Here is a 19385-nt window from a genome sequence, read left to right on the forward strand (position 1 = left end):
CTGAATAACCATACTTTGTATTCATGTGTAGGGAATCACTTATATAACAATTTCCCAATACTTTCAGTGTCAAAATAATCTACGAGAAAGACTGAGAAAGCTGCCACCTCCCACCCTCTGATATCTGATCACTGGTCCTATCCAACTGAGAAGCGTGTGGCTCTCTCTCCTGAAGCTTTAGGGCATGTTCACACTGCATACAACCGCCGTAATTGACTTCAATGGGAAATGGGGAACTGCACAGAAAAGAAGTGACATATAACTTCCACATAGTCACGTGCTGGTTCCTATTGAAGTCAGTAGGAGCTTCATGACCCCCCCCCCCCCCAATGATGCACACTGATACAGATTATGCCCATGTGCACATGCCCTGAGGGAGTTGCTGTCTCCATAACTCCCATTCACGTAAATGAGAATGGCCAGATATTTACCTGCCACCCAACTTATATACGATGTGGACCTTCACCAACCTTCATCTGGCTTTGGGGATTAGTCTTTTTATTTACCATGGTACTTAAAATAATCACATAGTTATATAATGGAACCTGTAGCAGAGTATTTATAGTGTTGGGTATTAGGATTTGCTGTCGAAGCGATTTCCTATACACTATTGAAATGTGGAGCTCCCAGCCTCATACTTCTGGATTTTTTTCAGGTAAATTTGCCATCAGACCAGACAAAAAATCTGAACCTCAGTCCAAGTCCACAAAGCACCTTGCGATGCTTGCAGGGGGGACTGGTAAGTGCTATATTCTTGTTTAGTGGCTTTGTATGACCTATAATGTCACCTTTCCATGAAGCAGTAGGTTCAGTTAGGTTTATTATTTATTTCTATTTATCTAATCTTTTTTTTTTGCTTTTTTATATTTTTTTTATATAATTGTAGTCCATCTAGGGTAGTTTCAATATGCAATGCCGCAGTTGCTATTGATTGCAGCATCTAAGGGGTAAAATAGCTGGGATCAGTGTTAATCTGAGTCCTCTCATACCTCTCATCCTCCATGCATCCATATGAATCAATGTTTTCATATTTTCTTGTGGCTGATATAATAATAATAAAAATGAATACCTACCTCGTTTCCCCACAGCTCCCAGTTTGATGTTGTCCGGCCTGTCATACCTCACTCTTTTTCCGAAACAAACTCTTCTCAGCAGCGACAGCCATCACTGAGGAGGGACACTGCTGCAGTGGCTGAGGGGGCTGTCACTGCTCAGAAGAGGTTGTCTTGGAAGTAAGGGGTAGAGCAGGGGATTGGATGACGTCACACTGGGATCTGCGGGGGGATTCATGTAGGTGAGTATAACTTTTCTAAACTATTTATAGCAGGCACAGCACATTTTTGTTAAATGTATGAAAAAAGATCAAAGAGGTCCTGTGCCATCTGTATCCAGTGAGAGATGTAAACATATTGGATGTTATTTAGCAAGTTCATATCTATAACAGATTATTAATACTGGTCTTAAGGACACCACCATAAATAAACACAATAGAACATTTTATATGACATATATCTGTATATGTCTATAATCACAATGATTCATATACACTCCTCAACATTGAAAATGCAACACCAAGAAGGGTAAGCCGTAAGATTGTGCAAATCGAGGAGGTAACAGGTGCCGATAAGATCTACAAATGATCACATTTTCAAGCCCTGGCTCTAATCTGGGACATATGGGAAGGGCTTCAGTGGTATAAAAACAAGATCAAAAGCAACTTTTCTCAGCCACATAAAACCTTAGACATCGTCTCAAGTTCGTACAGCATAATTATGCAATGCCTCCAGTTTGTCAACCTGCCAGTTATTGCCACTTGTCGCAAACTGAGAGGGACAGAATCCTTGAACCGAGAGACCTTGGTTTGTCACTCTGGCAGATGACTATGCGCATACGCTGAGATGTCATCATGTCCAACACTTCATGTCCCAGTGGTTGGGAAACCAACAATTAACTGAAATGACAGCAGGAGGTGCACAGAGGGGAACCTCTACATGGGCAGATGGTCAGTTTAGAAGCATGAGATGTAGTGATCCTTTCTGTGCTACCAGTGAGATTGGACATCACATACCAAACTGGAGACTGTGGGCAACGGCACGAAGAGGCCTTCACATGGGAAAGTCACACCGGCCCTAATTCTGGGATTATGGTTTAGGGTGGAAAGGGGCTGCCAACAGCAGATCTTGATGATTTGTGTGCCCAATTGCATATTTAGTGTGACAGAACATACCCTCATTGATACCAAGGCATGTAAGTGTGTGCATTTTTGCACATGGTGCTTATACTCAATACTGATCAAGATATTTTGAACATTTTGTTTTGTATTTTTGTCCTTTGCATATCAATAACATGTCTATCAATGCTGTGATTTCCATAATTTTATGCTTTTCCCCAAGCTTTGCAATTTCAATGTTGGGGAGTGCAATATAAATACAATGGTTCTTCCCTTTTAGCAATGCACTAGACACCTGGCAGATCACAGTGAATCTGACTATAAAATAGACTGCAACAGAGTGACATCATTCCTGAGAGTGAGAGATGCCGATAAAGCTCTTTGATGTTTGTGTAAGGCCAAAGGTCCTGGCAGAGCAGCTTAGAATTTCATGTAGCAAAGCACGTAACTGTGTGACATGGCACTGTGCCTTTAAGAAACAAATAGTTTATATACAACACATGCAGGTATGATAGTTACAATAGACATACTACAATATATGAGGTGCCACGGGGGTGCAAGGAATACCTGATCACAAGAGACAGCTTCTCCTGGGCCAGACACCGGGAGTAAAGAAGCACACCGACATCGGGTTACGGATAATTGCCTTTTTCTGAGCAGGGTTCAGATGTTATTACACTCACACAGTATGGTGCAGAGTGGAGAGGATGCAGTGTAACCCCTTGGGAGCCCTGTTGCCTTGCTGGGACTTATGGTGCTTTCACCCAAATGATGAATACTGAGATTTGTTCTTGGAGTTCCCTCAGATTTTCTCCACACACAACTTCACTCCTTTACCACACTTGTGCTCAGAACACAGCTCTAGGCTTAACTGGAGCAACTCCTCCCCCACTACTCTATATAGCTAACAGTTTAGGGGTTCCCATTGGGCAGGCAGGGTCACATGGGCCTACACTGCTCCTCGGCTCTTAAAGGTACAACACATATAAATAACATGTAACAGTGTACATTAGGAATATAAATGTGGTGTGATGAGGGCTGATGTTGTTACCCTAGGGGCAGATGGCATTAACCCCTTGTATTCCTGATGCCAGGGTGTGGTTTAGCCTAAAACTACCCAAAGGTATACCCATGGATCCTGGGCTAGGCACGGGGGCAATGAAGACTCCGACGCCAAGTTACGGATAATGGTAGCTTTACTGAGGGTAGACAGTTTGTAAAGTCTATAACGTTCAGCCAGGACCCAAGGAGGTGACCAGTGATGCAGAGACCTTAACCCCTTAACGACGCAGGACGTATATTTACGTCCTGCGCCGGCTCCCGCGATATGTAGCGGGATCGCGCCGCGATCCCGCATCATATCGCGTCGGTCCCGGCGCTAATCAACGGCCGGGACCCGCGGCTAATACCACACATCGCCGATCGCGGCGATGTGCGGTATTAACCCTTTAGAAGCGGCGGTCAAAGCTGACCGCCGCTTCTAAAGTGAAACTGAAAGTATCCCGGCTGCTCAGTCGGGCTGTTCGGGACCGCCGCGGTGAAATCGTGGCGTCCCGAACAGCTGATCGGACACCGGGAGGGCTCTTACCTGCCTCCTCGGTGTCCGATCGACGAATGACTGCTCCGTGCCTGAGATCCAGGCAGGAGCAGTCAAGCGCCGATAATGCTGATCACAGGCGTGTTAATACACGCCTGTGATCAGGATGAGAGATCAGTATGTGCAGTGTTATAGGTCCCTATGGGACCTATAACACTGCAAAAAAAAAGTAAAAAAAAAGGGTTAATAAAGGTCATTTAACCCCTTCCCTAATAAAAGTTTGAATCACCCCCCTTTTCCCATAAAAAAAATAAAACAGTGTAAAAAAAAATAAAAATAAACATATGTGGTATCGCCGCGTGCGTAAATGTCCGAACTATAAAAATATATCATTAATTAAGCCGTACGGTCAATGGCGTACACGCAAAAAAATTCCAAAGTCCAAAAAACAAAAATCATACCAATAAAAACTTCAGATCACGGCGCAAAAAATGAGTCCTCATACCGCCCCGTACGTGGAAAAATAAAAAAGTTATAGGGGTCAGAAGAGGACATTTTTAAACGTATAAATTTTCCTGCATGTAGTTATGATTTTTTCCAGAAGTGCGACAAAATCAAACCTATATAAGTAGGGTATCATTTTAACCGTATGGACCTACAGAATAATGATAAGGTGTAATTTTTACCGAAATATGCACTGCGTAGAAACGGAAGCCCCCAAAAGTTACAGAATGGTGTTTTTTTTTTCGATTTTGTCGCACAATGATTTTTTTTTCCGTTTCGCCGAGCATTTTTGGGTAAAATGACTAATGTCACTGCAAAGTAGAATTGGCGACGCAAAAAATAAGCCATAATATGGATTTTTAGGTGGAAAATTGAAAGGGTTATGATTTTTAAAAGGTAAGGAGGAAAAAACGAAAGTGCAAAAACGGAAAAACCCTGAGTCCTTAAGGGGTTAAGGACCAAGCCCATTTTGACCTTAAAGGGGTACTTTTTTTTTTTTTTTTAATCAACTGGTGCCAGAAAGTTAACTAGATTTGTAAATTACTTCTATAAAAAAATCTTAATCCTTCCAGTACTTTTTAGGGACTGTATACTACAGAGGAAATACTTCTCTTTTTTTGATTTCTCTTCTGTCACGACCACAGAACTCTCTGCTGACCTCTGCTGTCCATTTTAGGAACTGTCCAGAGCAGCATATGTTTGCTATGGGGATTTTCTCCTGCTCTTGACAGTTCTTAAAATGGACAGCAGAGGTCAGCAGAGAGCACTGTGATCGTGACGGAAGAGAAACCCAAAAATAAAATAATTTCTTCAGTAGTATACAGCCCCTAAAAAGTACTGGAAGGATTAAGATTTTTTTAATAGAAGTAATTTACAAATCTGTTTTACTTTCTGGGACCAGTTGATTTTAAAAATAAAAAAAAGTTTTCCACGGGATTACCCCTTTAAAGCCGCATCCACCTCCAGTACTGGTAAATACTTGGTAATGATTTGTTTTATAGCTGCAAATTGCGCACTATACGCCGTGACAAATTCTGTTTTTTTTTTTTAATTAATTTTATTAGCAATATTTGGCTTGTTTTTGAGTTCCTTCTTTTGTCCTCTTATTAGGGTGTTTCTGTCCTTTTCTCTGACTTTTTGCATGACACTATTTAAGTTCTTTTTAGTGTACCCCCTCTCCTCTAATCTCTTGTTAAGTTGTTCTGCTTCCTGTAAAAAAAAATGTCATTCTGTATACAGTTGCTTTTTAAACTACATAGTTCCCCATACGGTATATTTTGAGTAACATGTTTGGGGTGACATGATGTGGCCAGTAATATGGAATTGGTGGCTGTTTCCTTGCGATAGGGACTAAAAATGATTTTGGTTGCACTAATGGATAATGTTACATCAAGGAAATTAGTTTTTTCGTTGTCAAAGTGTGACGTAAATCTGAGATTTAGATCGTTTACATTACTATGCTGCACAAATGTGTCAAACTGTTGCCTTGTACCCTTCCATATGATAAGCAGATCGTCTATGAAACGCCCTTTCCATTGGATGCAATAAAAAAATGGATTGTCTGGAGAAAAAATAAACCGTATTTCCCAAAATATCATAAAGATATTTGCCAGCGATGGCGAGTACTTAGCTCCCCAGGTCTGAAGGAAATACCTCTCATCAAACATAAAGAAATTATGATTTAACAAAAATTCTACCGCTATCATGAGAGATTCTTTCAGACCAGGGGAGTAAATACCGTAATTGTTCAGACAAAAGGCATCCAACTCCTTGTTCCAGGGAATGGAAGGATACAAGGCAACAACGTCACATGTAGCCCACACAAATCTATCATCCCATTGTAAATTCTCCAACATGGCGATAATATGGCTTGTGTCCCTGATGTACGTTGGGGTAATTTTTGTGAGAGGCTGTAGATAAAAGTCTACCAATTCGCCCAATTCGATCCTATCCCTGCCAGTATAGGTCTTACTGGTGGAGGGAAGAGTCCCTTGTTGATTTTTGGAATTGAATGGAAGACCAGCACCACTGGGTTTTCTACTTACGAGTATTTTTCAAATTTTTCGTCTAGCACTCCCATTGTTACTCCTTCTCTCAGTACCTTTTTAAGTTTCGTTTTCAACCATTCCATGAGATTTTCTTTGAGATGTTTATATATTTTATCATCCTGCAACATATCATGGTTCAAGTTGTTTGAAACGGCGCTACGCACCACTATATAAGGAGTTTCACTAAGTTGTTTGATAACATGTTTTCATTGAAGTCAATGGAACCCTGCTGCAGCAGAATTGTCTGTAAGGAATATTCCGTGCAAACATTTCGCACAAGCTCCTCCTGTGTAAACATACCCTAAGTGGGTGTTTTGCGGCACTGTATGGCAGAGATATGTAAGCATTATGTTACAGAATTACATATGTTAATTAGTATGTTAATATTATGGTGGAATTTATCACGGTGTGTGTGATGTACATGTTTTTTTTTTAATTGTTTTCCTTGCAGTGTACTTGATGTGGTTGCGACTAATTTATCAAAAGGTTGCATAGCCTTACATGAATTGTGTGCAGAAGCCTCAGTGATGGGGGTGACTGGAAACATTGGGGGAAATTTATCAAAATCTGTGTAGAGGAAGAGTGGAGCAGTTGCCATAGCAACCAATCAGATTGCTTCTTTTATTTTTCAGAGGCCTTTTTAAAAATGAAAGAAGCAATCTGTTTTGTTGCTATGAACAACAGCACCACTTTTCCTCGGCACAGGTTTCAAAAATTCAACCTTATTGTGTGGTATAGACACTTTTTACCATGTGGTCAGACTTGGTGTGACATAGTGCATAAATGTGCATAGATAAGTAACTTTTTACATAGATCTCAAATAATAAATTACTCTACCGTAGATACTCGAGTATAAGCCGAGTTTTTCAGCACGATTTTTCGCGCTGAAAACGCCTCCCTAGGCTTATACTCGAGTGAACAAAAAAACATTTCTGGCTTTAGCTGTGAGGGGATGGTCTCGGCCGTCCATCTCCGCCTGTCAATCCCTTCTCAGTGGTCTTCAACCTGCGGACCTCCAGATGTTGCAAAACTACAACTCCCAGCATGCCCGGACAGCCATCGGCTGTCCGGGCATGCAGGGAGTTGTAGTTTTGAAACAGCTGGAGGTCCACAGGTTGTAGACCACTGCGGTCTTCATCATCATCCAGACCCCCCTTTTGTTTTCTACTCACCTCCCCTTGGTGGGAAGGAAGGGTGAGCTGGTCCGGGCTGTCCATATTCGGCCTCCTATGCTGCAGGGACTGTCCGGTGGGGAGGGTTAGTCGTTCCGAGCTGTCCATCTTCACCGGGAGGCCCTCTTCTCCGCTCCGGGCCGGACTAGTGACATTGCCTTGACAACGATGCGCAGGGACGTCCGTGTGCAGCAGACGTCCTTGACATCACTGCGCGGTGGAGTCAAGGCAGCGTCACTAGTCCGGGGCCGGCCCAGAGCGGAGAAGAGGGCCTCCCGGTGAAGATGGACAGCCCGGAACGACTAACCCTCCCCACCGGACGGTCCCTGCAGCATAGATGGCCAAAGATGGACGGCCCGGACCAGCTCACCCTTCCTTCCCACCGAGGGGAGGTGAGTAGAAAACAAAAAGGGGGGTCTGGATGATGACGAAGACCCGGCAGTGGTCTTCAACCTGTGGACCTCCAGATGTTTCAAAACTACAACTCCCAGCATGCCCGGACAGCCGATGGCTGTCCGGGCATGCTGGGAATAGTAGTTTTGCAACATCTGGAGGTCCGCAGGTTGAAGTCCACTGAGAAGGGATTGACAGGCGGTGATGATGAAAGGTGGATGATGATGAGGGGGTGATGATGATGGGGGTCTGGATGATGACAGGGAGGGATGATGTATTTCCCACCGTAGGCTTATAGTTGAGTCAATAACTTTTCCAGGGTTTTTGGGGTGAAATTAGGGGCCCCGGCTTATATTCGGGACGGCTTATACTCAAGTATATACGGTATATGAAAAGTCGCTAAAAGTCCCAGCACAGTTTTCTGCAACAGTTTTCGGGACAATTTTACACACAAAATGGGTAAAGACAATGATAAATGTCCCCCTATATGTCAGTATTATGTGTGTGCCATGTAGATGTTTGTGTGGCATTGTAGAGCAATATTATGTAGGATATTATGTATAGCAGTATTGTGTAGGCATTGTATGACAGTATGTATGCAACATGGCTCTGCAATATGTGTGCCACATGGCTGCTTGGTGCCATTGCATGGCAGTATAATGTGGGCACTGTATGGCAGGTGTGTGAAACATAATACTGCCATACAGTGCTGTCAAAAACATCTGTTTCACACGCACAATACTGCCATACAATGCCACAAAAATAGCCATGTAATCATACGGCCATATTGATCCCATGTAATACTGTCATAAAGTGCCAACAAAACAGCTGTGAGCATTGTGACATTATTATTTCTGCTGTATATGGCAGTATTATGTGTGTGCCACTTAGCTGTTTTTGTGGCTCTGCATGACAGTGTTACGTTTGTATATATGATTGTTGTAGTATTTCTGTGTATGGACTTTTGCACTTTAAAGTTGTCAAGCTTGAAAAAATCTAAATTTTTTCCTTTCTTAGGCATTACTCCAATGCTGCAGCTGATCCGTCACATTACCCAAGACCCAAATGATGACACTAAATGTTACCTCATCTTTGCTAATCAGGTGACAGTGAACTCAAACTTCATTTTGTCTATTATTAAAACATTTACAATAGTTTAAACAGTTTTAAATTACATTTACTACATAAAAAAAGCCTAAATCAAAAGTCTACCTTATGTCAATTTGCTATTGCAGTCTATTGCTTACTGTTATCTGCCATTCTTCATTTCGCTTGCCAATAGGAAGTTCGGATTGGAGAAGACTCTCGTCCACATATAAGATTTTGAACTTGGGTAGTGAATGCACTGTAAGGCTAGGTTTCCACTTGGTGTTGTGTCGCAAAAATGCCCACAAATGTCGCACTGCCAAAGTGTGTTGCAGTGCACCCCAAATTCTGTCAGCACCAAAATTTGTGGCGCATTGCACGAAAGTAGACTTGCAAACATGAAAAAAGGGCTTGGCCACCTGGAGGGGGGTTTGGTAGACCAAGAAAAAGCTGGTCAAAACTATCCCGACTTGTGTGTCCTAATAGTAAATAAAGTAGAATCATGGAAGTCTGAAACCCCATTCCGCACTAATACAAACCCAACACTCTTACCAAATCAGGGCCAATGTGTTTTTGAGTAACAGAACATCCCTTGTTAGGCCATTTTATATCTCAAGAAATGTACCTACTAGTTTCTGCAGGTGGTGGAAGACCTATACTCTGGAGTAACATAATAATTCTTGATCTTTAGACTGAAGATGACATTTTACTCCGATCAGAACTGGAATCTGTAGCCAAGAATCATCCAGATCAGTTTAAGCTTTACTACACTCTGGACCGTCCACCTCAAGGTAATTATTCTAAAGTAAAGTGCCAATGTAACTAGGTATGTAAGGGTTGTGGAGGTGACAGTCATAGCTGGGCCCTGGTAGGTAAGAGAACCTGATACAGATTTGCATTGGGTCTCAAGAGCTTTAGTTCAGCCTTCTCTGACTTTAATTAAAATATATGAGGGAATCGCCATACATGCAATCCTATAACATACATACATATTGTCCGAAACACCCATAGGAGCAAATCCTAAAAGTGTGAATTCGCAGTATAGGGTTTCGAAGTTTAGCATATACACCAGGAAAGCCAAGAAAAGAAGTACACTATGGACAACAGATTCCACTGTAAGCCTATATAACAATGGCATCCTTTGGAAGTATTGGAAGATAGGAAATGCTTCCAATGTATACCTCCAACATACACTACAAGTGCAATGTGAACACACCCCAACAGAACAGGAAATTGGCCAGGAATTCAGACCACAGGATAAATATACCACTTACAGCAGCCTGTACTCTGTAAATAGACTGAGCAAAGGGGCTGCTACAATATACTATATGCATAGCATTAATAATTAGTGTTGCCCAGGGTGTTAGAAAAAAAAAAAAAAGGCACTAATATCGCCACAGTCTTATGTCCTGGTTTAATAAATCAGCAGAACACAGAAAAAAAAAAGAGAAAGAGGAGAAGATGCTATCTAGTGTCATTATCAGGTTAAGATGGAGGTGCGATGCACACTATGGGCTCAACACTGTAATGGTCATGTAGACCGTAGAACAGACTTGGTAGAAAACTATTAAAAATGTCTTTGTTTTTGTTATGGACAAGGGCTTTGGAGAATTGCACCATCCTCTTCATCATGTTCTAAACAATCAACATTATGTAAGGACCTGACGAAGAGGATGGTGCAATTCTCAAATTGCATTGTCCTAAACAAAAGAAGCCATTTTTATTTTCCACCAAGTCCATACTAAGGTATTGTCACGATGCCGGCTGGCAGGTAGTGGATCCTCTGTGCCAGAGAGGGATTGGCGTGGACCGAGCTAGTGGACCGGTTCTAAGCCACTACTGGTTTTCACCAGAGCCCGCCGCAAAGCGGGATGGTCTTGCTGCGGCGGTAGTGACCAGGTCGTATCCACTAGCAACGGCTCACCTCTCTGGCTGCTGAAGATAGGCGCGGTACAAGGGAGTAGGCAAAAGCAAGGTCGGACGTAGCAGAAGGTCGGGGCAGGCAGCAAGGATCGTAGTCAGGGGCAACGGCAGAAGGTCTGGAAACACAGGCAAGGAACACACAAGGAACGCTTTCACTGGCACTAAGGCAACAAGATCCGGCAAGGGAGTGCAGGGGAAGTGAGGTGATATAGGGAAGTGCACAGGTGAACACACTGATTGGAACCACTGCGCCAATCAGCGGCGCAGTGGCCCTTTAAATCGCAGAGACCCGGCGCGCGCGCGCCCTAGGGAGCGGGGCCGCGCGCGCCGGGACAGAACAGACGGAGAGCGAGTCAGGTAGGGGAGCCGGGGTGCGCATCGCGAGCGGGCGCAACCCGCATCGCGAATCGCATCCCGGCTGGCAGCGGAATCGCAGCGCCCCGGGTCAGAGGACGTGACCGGAGCGCTGCCGCGGGGAGAGTGAAGCGAGCGCTCCGGGGAGGAGCGGGGACCCGGAGCGCTCGGCGTAACAGTACCCCCCCCCTTGGGTCTCCCCCTCTTCTTAGAGCCTGAGAACCTGAGGAGCAGACTTTTGTCTAGGATGTTGTCCTCAGGTTCCCAGGATCTCTCTTCAGGACCACAACCCTCCCAGTCCACTAAAAAAAAATTTTTCCCTCTGACCTTTTTGGCAGCTAAAATTTCTTTGACCGAGAAGATGTCCGAGGAGCCGGAAACAGGAGTGGGAGGAACAGATTTGGGAGAAAAACGGTTGAGGATGAGTGGTTTGAGAAGAGAGACGTGAAAGGCATTAGGGATACGAAGAGAGGGAGGAAGAAGAAGTTTATAAGAGACAGGATTAATTTGACACAAAATTTTGAAAGGACCAAGATAGCGTGGTCCCAACTTGTAGCTAGGGACACGGAAGCGGACATATTTAGCGGAGAGCCATACCTTGCCTCCAGGGGAAAAAACGGGGGGAGCTCTTCTTTTCTTATCCGCGAACTTCTTCATGCGTGATGAAGCCTGTAAGAGAGAATTTTGGGTCTCTCTCCATATGATGGAAAGGTCACGAGAAATTTCATCCACAGCGGGCAGACCAGAGGGCAAGGGAGTAGGGAGGGGGGGAAGAGGGTGACGGCCGTACACCACGAAAAATGGGGATTTGGAGGAAGACTCAGAGACCCTGAAGTTATACGAGAATTCGGCCCATGGGAGGAGATCTGCCCAGTCATCCTGGCGGGAGGAAACAAAATGTCGCAAATAATCACCCAAGATCTGGTTAATCCTTTCTACTTGTCCATTGGACTGGGGATGATATGCAGAAGAAAAATTTAATTTAATCTTGAGTTGTTTACAGAGAGCCCTCCAGAATTTAGACACGAATTGGACGCCTCTATCCGAGACAATCTGCGTAGGCAACCCGTGAAGACGAAAAATGTGTACAAAAAATTGTTTAGCCAACTGAGGCGCAGAAGGAAGACCAGGAAGAGGGATGAAATGTGCCATTTTGGAGAATCGATCAACGACCACCCAAATAACAGTGTTGCCACGGGAAGGGGGTAAATCAGTAATAAAATCCATACCAATCAGAGACCAAGGCTGTTCGGGGACAGGCAGAGGATGAAGAAAACCAGCGGGCTTCTGGTGAGGAGTCTTATCCCGGGCACAGATAGTGCAGGCTCGCACAAAGTCCACAACATCCGTCTCCAGAGTCGGCCACCAATAGAAGCGGGAGATGAGTTGCACAGATTTCTTGATACCCGCATGACCTGCGAGATGGGAGGAGTGACCCCATTTGAGGATTCCGAGGCGTTGGCGAGGAGAAACAAAGGTCTTTCCTGGAGGAGTCTGCCTGATGGAGGCAGGAGAAGTGGAGATCAGGCAGTCAGGTGGAATGATGTGTTGCGGAGAGAGTTCAACTTCTGAGGCATCCGAGGAACGAGAGAGAGCATCGGCCCTAATGTTCTTATCGGCAGGACGAAAGTGAATCTCAAAATTAAATCGGGCAAAGAACAGAGACCACCGGGCCTGGCGAGGATTCAGCCGTTGGGCAGACTGGAGGTAGGAGAGGTTCTTGTGGTCGGTGTAGATAATAACAGGAGAACTTGATCCCTCCAGCAGATGCCTCCATTCCTCAAGTGCTAATTTAATGGCTAGAAGCTCTCGATCCCCGATGGAGTAGTTCCTCTCCGCTGGAGAGAAGGTCCTAGAGAAAAAACCACAAGTGACAGCATGCCCGGAAGAATTTTTTTGTAGAAGAACAGCTCCAGCTCCCACTGAGGAGGCATCAACCTCCAATAGGAAGGGTTTGGAAGGGTCAGGTCTGGAGAGGACGGGAGCCGAAGAAAAGGCAGACTTGAGTCGTTTAAAGGCGTCTTCTGCTTGAGGAGGCCAGGACTTGGGATCAGCATTTTTTTTGGTTAAAGCCACGATAGGAGCCACAATGGTAGAAAAATGTGGAATAAATTGCCTGTAATAATTGGCGAACCCCAAAAAGCGTTGGATAGCACGGAGTCCGGAGGGGCGTGGCCAATCTAAGACGGCAGAGAGTTTGTCTGGATCCATCTGTAGTCCCTGGCCAGAGACCAAATATCCTAGAAAAGGAAGAGATTGGCATTCAAACAGACATTTCTCAATTTTGGCATAGAGTTGGTTGTCACGAAGTCTCTGAAGAACCATACGGACATGCTGGCGGTGTTCTTCTAGATTGGCAGAAAAAATTAGGATATCGTCCAGATATACAACAACACAGGAGTATAACAGATCACGAAAAATTTCATTGACAAAGTCTTGGAAGACGGCAGGGGCGTTGCACAGGCCAAAGGGCATGACCAGATACTCAAAGTGTCCATCTCTGGTGTTAAATGCCGTTTTCCACTCGTCCCCCTCTCTGATGCGGATGAGGTTATAGGCGCCTCTTAAGTCCAATTTAGTGAAGATGTGGGCACCTTGGAGGCGATCAAAGAGTTCAGAGATGAGGGGTAAGGGGTAGCGGTTCTTAACCGTGATTTTATTAAGACCGCGGTAGTCAATGCAAGGACGTAGGGAGCCATCTTTTTTGGACACAAAGAAAAATCCGGCTCCGGCAGGAGAGGAGGATTTACGGATAAAGCCCTTCTTTAGATTCTCCTGGACGTATTCGGACATGGCAAGAGTCTCTGGGGCAGAGAGAGGATAAATTCTGCCCCGGGGTGGAGTAGTGCCCGGGAGGAGGTCGATAGGGCAATCATAAGGCCTGTGAGGAGGTAGAGTCTCAGCTTGTTTTTTGCAGAAAACATCCGCGAAGTCCATATAGGCCTTAGGGAGACCGGTTACTGGAGGAACCACAGAGTTACGGCAAGGGTTACTGGGAACCGGTTTTAGACAGTTCTTGGAACAAGAGGACCCCCAACTCTTGATCTCCCCAGTGGACCAATCCAGGGTAGGGGAATGAAGTTGAAGCCAGGGAAGTCCAAGGAGAATTTCCGAGGTGCAATTGGGGAGGACCAAAAGTTCAATCCTCTCATGATGAGATCCGATGCTCATAAGAAGGGGCTCCGTGCGGAAACGTATGGTACAGTCCAATCTTTCATTATTTATACAATTGATGTAGAGGGGTCTGGCGAGACTGGTCACCGGGATGTTGAACCTGTTGACGAGAGAGGCCAAAATAAAATTTCCTGCAGATCCAGAGTCCAAGAAGGCCACTGTAGAGAAGGAGAAGGCAGAGGCAGACATCCGCACAGGCACAGTAAGACGTGGAGAAGCAGAGTAGACATCAAGGACTGTCTCACCTTTGTGCGGAGTCAGCGTACGTCTTTCCAGGCGGGGAGGACGGATAGGACAATCTCTCAGGAAGTGTTCGGTACTAGCACAGTACAGGCAGAGGTTCTCCATACGGCGTCGTGTCCTCTCTTGAGGTGTCAGGCGAGACCGGTCGACCTGCATAGCCTCCACGGCGGGAGGCACAGGAACAGATTGCAGGGGACCAGAGGAGAGAGGAGCCGAGGAGAAGAAACGCCTCGTGCGAACAGAGTCCATATCTTGGCGGAGTTCCTGACGCCTTTCGGAAAAACGCATGTCAATGCGAGTGGCTAGGTGAATAAGTTCATGTAGATTAGCAGGAATTTCTCGTGCGGCCAGAACATCTTTAATGTTGCTGGATAGGCCTTTTTTAAAGGTCGCGCAGAGGGCCTCATTATTCCAGGACAATTCTGAAGCAAGAGTACGGAATTGTACGGCATACTCGCCAACGGAAGAATTACCCTGGACCAGGTTCAACAGGGCAGTCTCAGCAGAAGAGGCTCGGGCAGGTTCCTCAAAGACACTTCGGATTTCCGAGAAGAAGGAGTGTACAGAGGCAGTGACGGGGTCATTGCGGTCCCAGAGCGGTGTGGCCCATGACAGGGCTTTTCCGGACAGAAGGCTGACTACGAAAGCCACCTTAGACCTTTCAGTGGGAAACAGGTCCGACATCATCTCCAGATGCAGGGAACATTGGGAAAGAAAGCCACGGCAAAACTTAGAGTCCCCATCAAATTTATCCGGCAAGGATAAGCGTATCCCAGGAGCGGCCACTCGCTGCGGAGGAGGTGCAGGAGCTGGCGGAGGAGATGACTGCTGAAGCTGTGGTAGTAACTGTTGTAGCATAACGGTCAGTTGAGACAGCTGTTGGCCTTGTTGCGCTATCTGTTGTGACTGCTGGGCGACCACCGTGGTGAGGTCAGCGACAACTGGCAGAGGAACTTCAGCGGGATCCATGGCCGGATCTACTGTCACGATGCCGGCTGGCAGGTAGTGGATCCTCTGTGCCAGAGAGGGATTGGCGTGGACCGAGCTAGTGGACCGGTTCTAAGCCACTACTGGTTTTCACCAGAGCCCGCCGCAAAGCGGGATGGTCTTGCTGCGGCGGTAGTGACCAGGTCGTATCCACTAGCAACGGCTCACCTCTCTGGCTGCTGAAGATAGGCGCGGTACAAGGGAGTAGGCAAAAGCAAGGTCGGACGTAGCAGAAGGTCGGGGCAGGCAGCAAGGATCGTAGTCAGGGGCAACGGCAGAAGGTCTGGAAACACAGGCAAGGAACACACAAGGAACGCTTTCACTGGCACTAAGGCAACAAGATCCGGCAAGGGAGTGCAGGGGAAGTGAGGTGATATAGGGAAGTGCACAGGTGAACACACTGATTGGAACCACTGCGCCAATCAGCGGCGCAGTGGCCCTTTAAATCGCAGAGACCCGGCGCGCGCGCGCCCTAGGGAGCGGGGCCGCGCGCGCCGGGACAGAACAGACGGAGAGCGAGTCAGGTAGGGGAGCCGGGGTGCGCATCGCGAGCGGGCGCAACCCGCATCGCGAATCGCATCCCGGCTGGCAGCGGAATCGCAGCGCCCCGGGTCAGAGGACGTGACCGGAGCGCTGCCGCGGGGAGAGTGAAGCGAGCGCTCCGGGGAGGAGCGGGGACCCGGAGCGCTCGGCGTAACAGGTATTTTCAGCCTGTTCACCCTTCAATGGCTTTTTCCAATACTGTAAAATTGGGGGTCTGACTCCTAGCACCCATATGGGTCATTTAAATAAAGTGGCTGCAGTTCTCGAGTAAGCACCATGTGCCCTTCATAATTACCCAGGTACAGCGCTGTAGGTATGATTGTGGTGGTGCCTGGTATTGCAGCTCAGTCTCATTAATGTGCACAAATGGCCGGCCACAACCAAATGTTAATCTCTGTGCCTCGGTAAACTGTGAAGGGGATGTAATGCAGGATGGATAATGAATTATAAGCACCTGGATAAGCTCCATGATGGAGTATTCAAATGTCATATGCCATATCTTATAGATGTGGTGTCCTGGGGCAGAAGAAATTCCAGCAATTCTCTGTTATAATCTATGGGGAGTCAAATTCAAACACAAGCACTGGTATGATACTTACTAGGTGTCTGTATCACATTATATTCATGACTTTATGCATTTCATCCAGGTTGGAAGTACGGCACTGGCTTTGTCACTGCTGACATGATCAAGAAGCACCTGCCATCACCTTCCGAAAACCCACTAGTGCTCATGTGTGGCCCTCCACCTATGATCCAGTTTGCATGTCAAGACAACCTGACTAAGCTTGCCTACCCGGAAGACAGGAGATTTGCCTACTAAGACTGAGGGAGGGACACGAATCTTCATATCAAGCCATGAAAGTTAGGAAAGAACTTATGGAAAGTCACATGACTGATGTATTTACAGTGAGTCCCTCTATGTGTATTCTACCTCCTCCTGGTCCACTACCATACTACTCAGCAGGTGGCACCATTCCTACCAGACTGACCCTCAACACTTTTGTGGTTCTCATCCACCAATAAAAGGGTGCATATCCCTGAAATATTTTTTAATGATATCATATGGCCATTATATAAGAACCCATTGACCATCTTAAAAACAAGGAAACATTCCAAGACTCTAAATTCACCTTAATAATCTTTTGACATTTCCCATATGTTGGTGTTGGCTGTGATCATGCATTTCCAAAATGTCAGAACCCCTGAGGTATTGGCTACACTGGCTATCTCTCCCTTCACACAAGCGCACCTAGCTCAGCCGAGTGTGCAGAGAAAGCTGCTGCTAGACTGTTTGGCCGACCATAGTCCCAGAGAATCCCAATACTTTTCTGAAAGGCTTTTTTGAAAGAATGTTTGATGTATTTTAGTAAGGTCAGTGGGATGTGATATTTTTACTACTCTCTATACTTTTTTTACAGACTGTAAATACATTTACTAACATTTATTAACTGTTTTTATAAATGTCGGCAATGGTCTCCATCCTTTACCTCTCCAGGATGCTAGGAGTTGGAGTCTGGTGTTATTCTCCAGTGGTCACAAAAATACATTATGGGGGATATTTATCAAAGGATTTAGACAAACCAGTCTAAATTTGTCGCACAGAAAGTCACAGTCCAAATATGTGCGCGACTTTTGCTCTAGAGGATTTTTAGAACATGATGCATTCTAGTCTATTTTAGACGGAAATGCATTGAAAAATGCATTGGTGCTGAATTTATCAAAAGCGACTTTTCAGCGACAAGTCGCATAGGCTGAAAGTACGCCGAAATGTCAGACCATGTTGGAGCCGGTTTAAATACAGTCTAAAGCATAGATCATGAAGTCTGTGCGCAGAATTTATCAAGAACCGTGCACCATTTGATAAATTAGGAGCACAATAGACCGGCCTAACCCTCTGTAGTTTGGTCTATATTGATGCGGGACATAGACAACTTTGATAAATATCCCCCTATGAGTTTTCTTCTACAGTCATACATTGTCCTTTTGTGCCATATTTAATATACAATTGTGTGTAATTGTCAACCCCATTATTGTGGCAAAACATTTTTTTATTTTTATATTTTGCTTAGGATGGGTTTATGCTGCGTTTTGTTGTTTATTAATACATTTCATACACTTGAAAAGGGAAAAACCTATACATTAAAGGGGTACTCCGCATTGCCCGTCATTACGTGCAGAGTGATCTCGCTCTGCGCAGTAATGACAGCGGGGTGCTGCAGCAGCGATCCCCGGGGTCCCCAGCAGCGGGACCCCGGCAATCTGACATCTTATCCCCTATCCTTTGGATAGGGGATAAGATGTCTAGGGGTGGAGTACCCCTTTAAGGCAGTATTTCTGAACAAGTGTGTGTCTTCAGCTGTTGCAAAACTACAACTCCCAGTATGCCCAGACAGCCAAAGGCTGTCCGGCATGCTGGGTGTTGTAGTCTTTGCAACAACTGGAGGCACACTGGCTGGCAAACACTGCGTTAAGAGATGCTAAAACTGCCTCCATTGACTTACATAAAAAACACAGATTGTAATGTGTTTTGTTTTCTTAATGTAGTTGACTATGTTTTTACATATAGAAAAATGTAATGTTCTGTAACGAAAACAGTAAAACGGAGACAAAACCACAGTGTGAACCTAGCCTTGGAGATATTTGTGATACACTGAACTACAATCTATTAAGCTGTGAATAGTCAAATAAGGACCAACTCAGGATTATTGTTTCCTTGTAAGATTTTACAGGTTCTCCGTATACGTTTGAAAATGTAACGTTTTGTACAATTTTTTGTAAAAAGATGGCCCGTTAACATCGGAAATAATTTAGATAATTAAACTTTACCTTTAACAAAAAACTGAATGTGTATGGTAAAACTTGTAGGATGCATAAAATGGGAGCATAGTGAATGCATGACCCCAGTGCTTTCCTATGGAAGAAAAGTTGCAAGCACACTTGAAGTGAATTTGTCCGGCTGCCTTTAAGAGCACACAGTTTAGGGATCATGGGTGAGGATACTAAAAAATAGGTACAAAAGTGGAGACTGTCAAGTGAATGCTATGAGCACTATGCATTGATCTTTTATGCATTGATATCTTTTATTTCCTGTTTTCACCATTGTCTTATAATAGGGTTATCAGACATCCATCTTTAAATACCTTCTCTGTCAACTGCAGATGGTGTAGTTTAAAAAGTACCTGTCACTAAATAAACTGTTCTGAACTAATGCAGGCTATGCTCCCTAACTACTCCTAACACTCCTCCCACCC

The 19385-nt window shown here is 45.1% G+C and overlaps 1 protein-coding gene across 1 annotated transcript in view; it reads left to right on the forward strand.

Annotated features, from left to right (window-relative positions):
• Window positions 1-19385, forward strand: part of LOC130276757 (NADH-cytochrome b5 reductase 2) — a 32499-nt gene extending 13114 nt beyond the window's left edge. Inside the window, exons 6-9 of the mRNA XM_056526588.1 lie at window positions 656-739; window positions 8842-8927; window positions 9602-9701; window positions 16782-19385. Coding sequence (XP_056382563.1) covers window positions 656-739; window positions 8842-8927; window positions 9602-9701; window positions 16782-16954 — 443 coding nt within the window. The 3' untranslated portion in view covers window positions 16955-19385. The remainder of the gene's footprint in view (window positions 1-655; window positions 740-8841; window positions 8928-9601; window positions 9702-16781) is intronic.

Source organism: Hyla sarda, chromosome 6, assembly GCF_029499605.1.
Source record: "Hyla sarda isolate aHylSar1 chromosome 6, aHylSar1.hap1, whole genome shotgun sequence".
Classification (NCBI taxonomy): Eukaryota; Metazoa; Chordata; class Amphibia; order Anura; family Hylidae; genus Hyla; species Hyla sarda.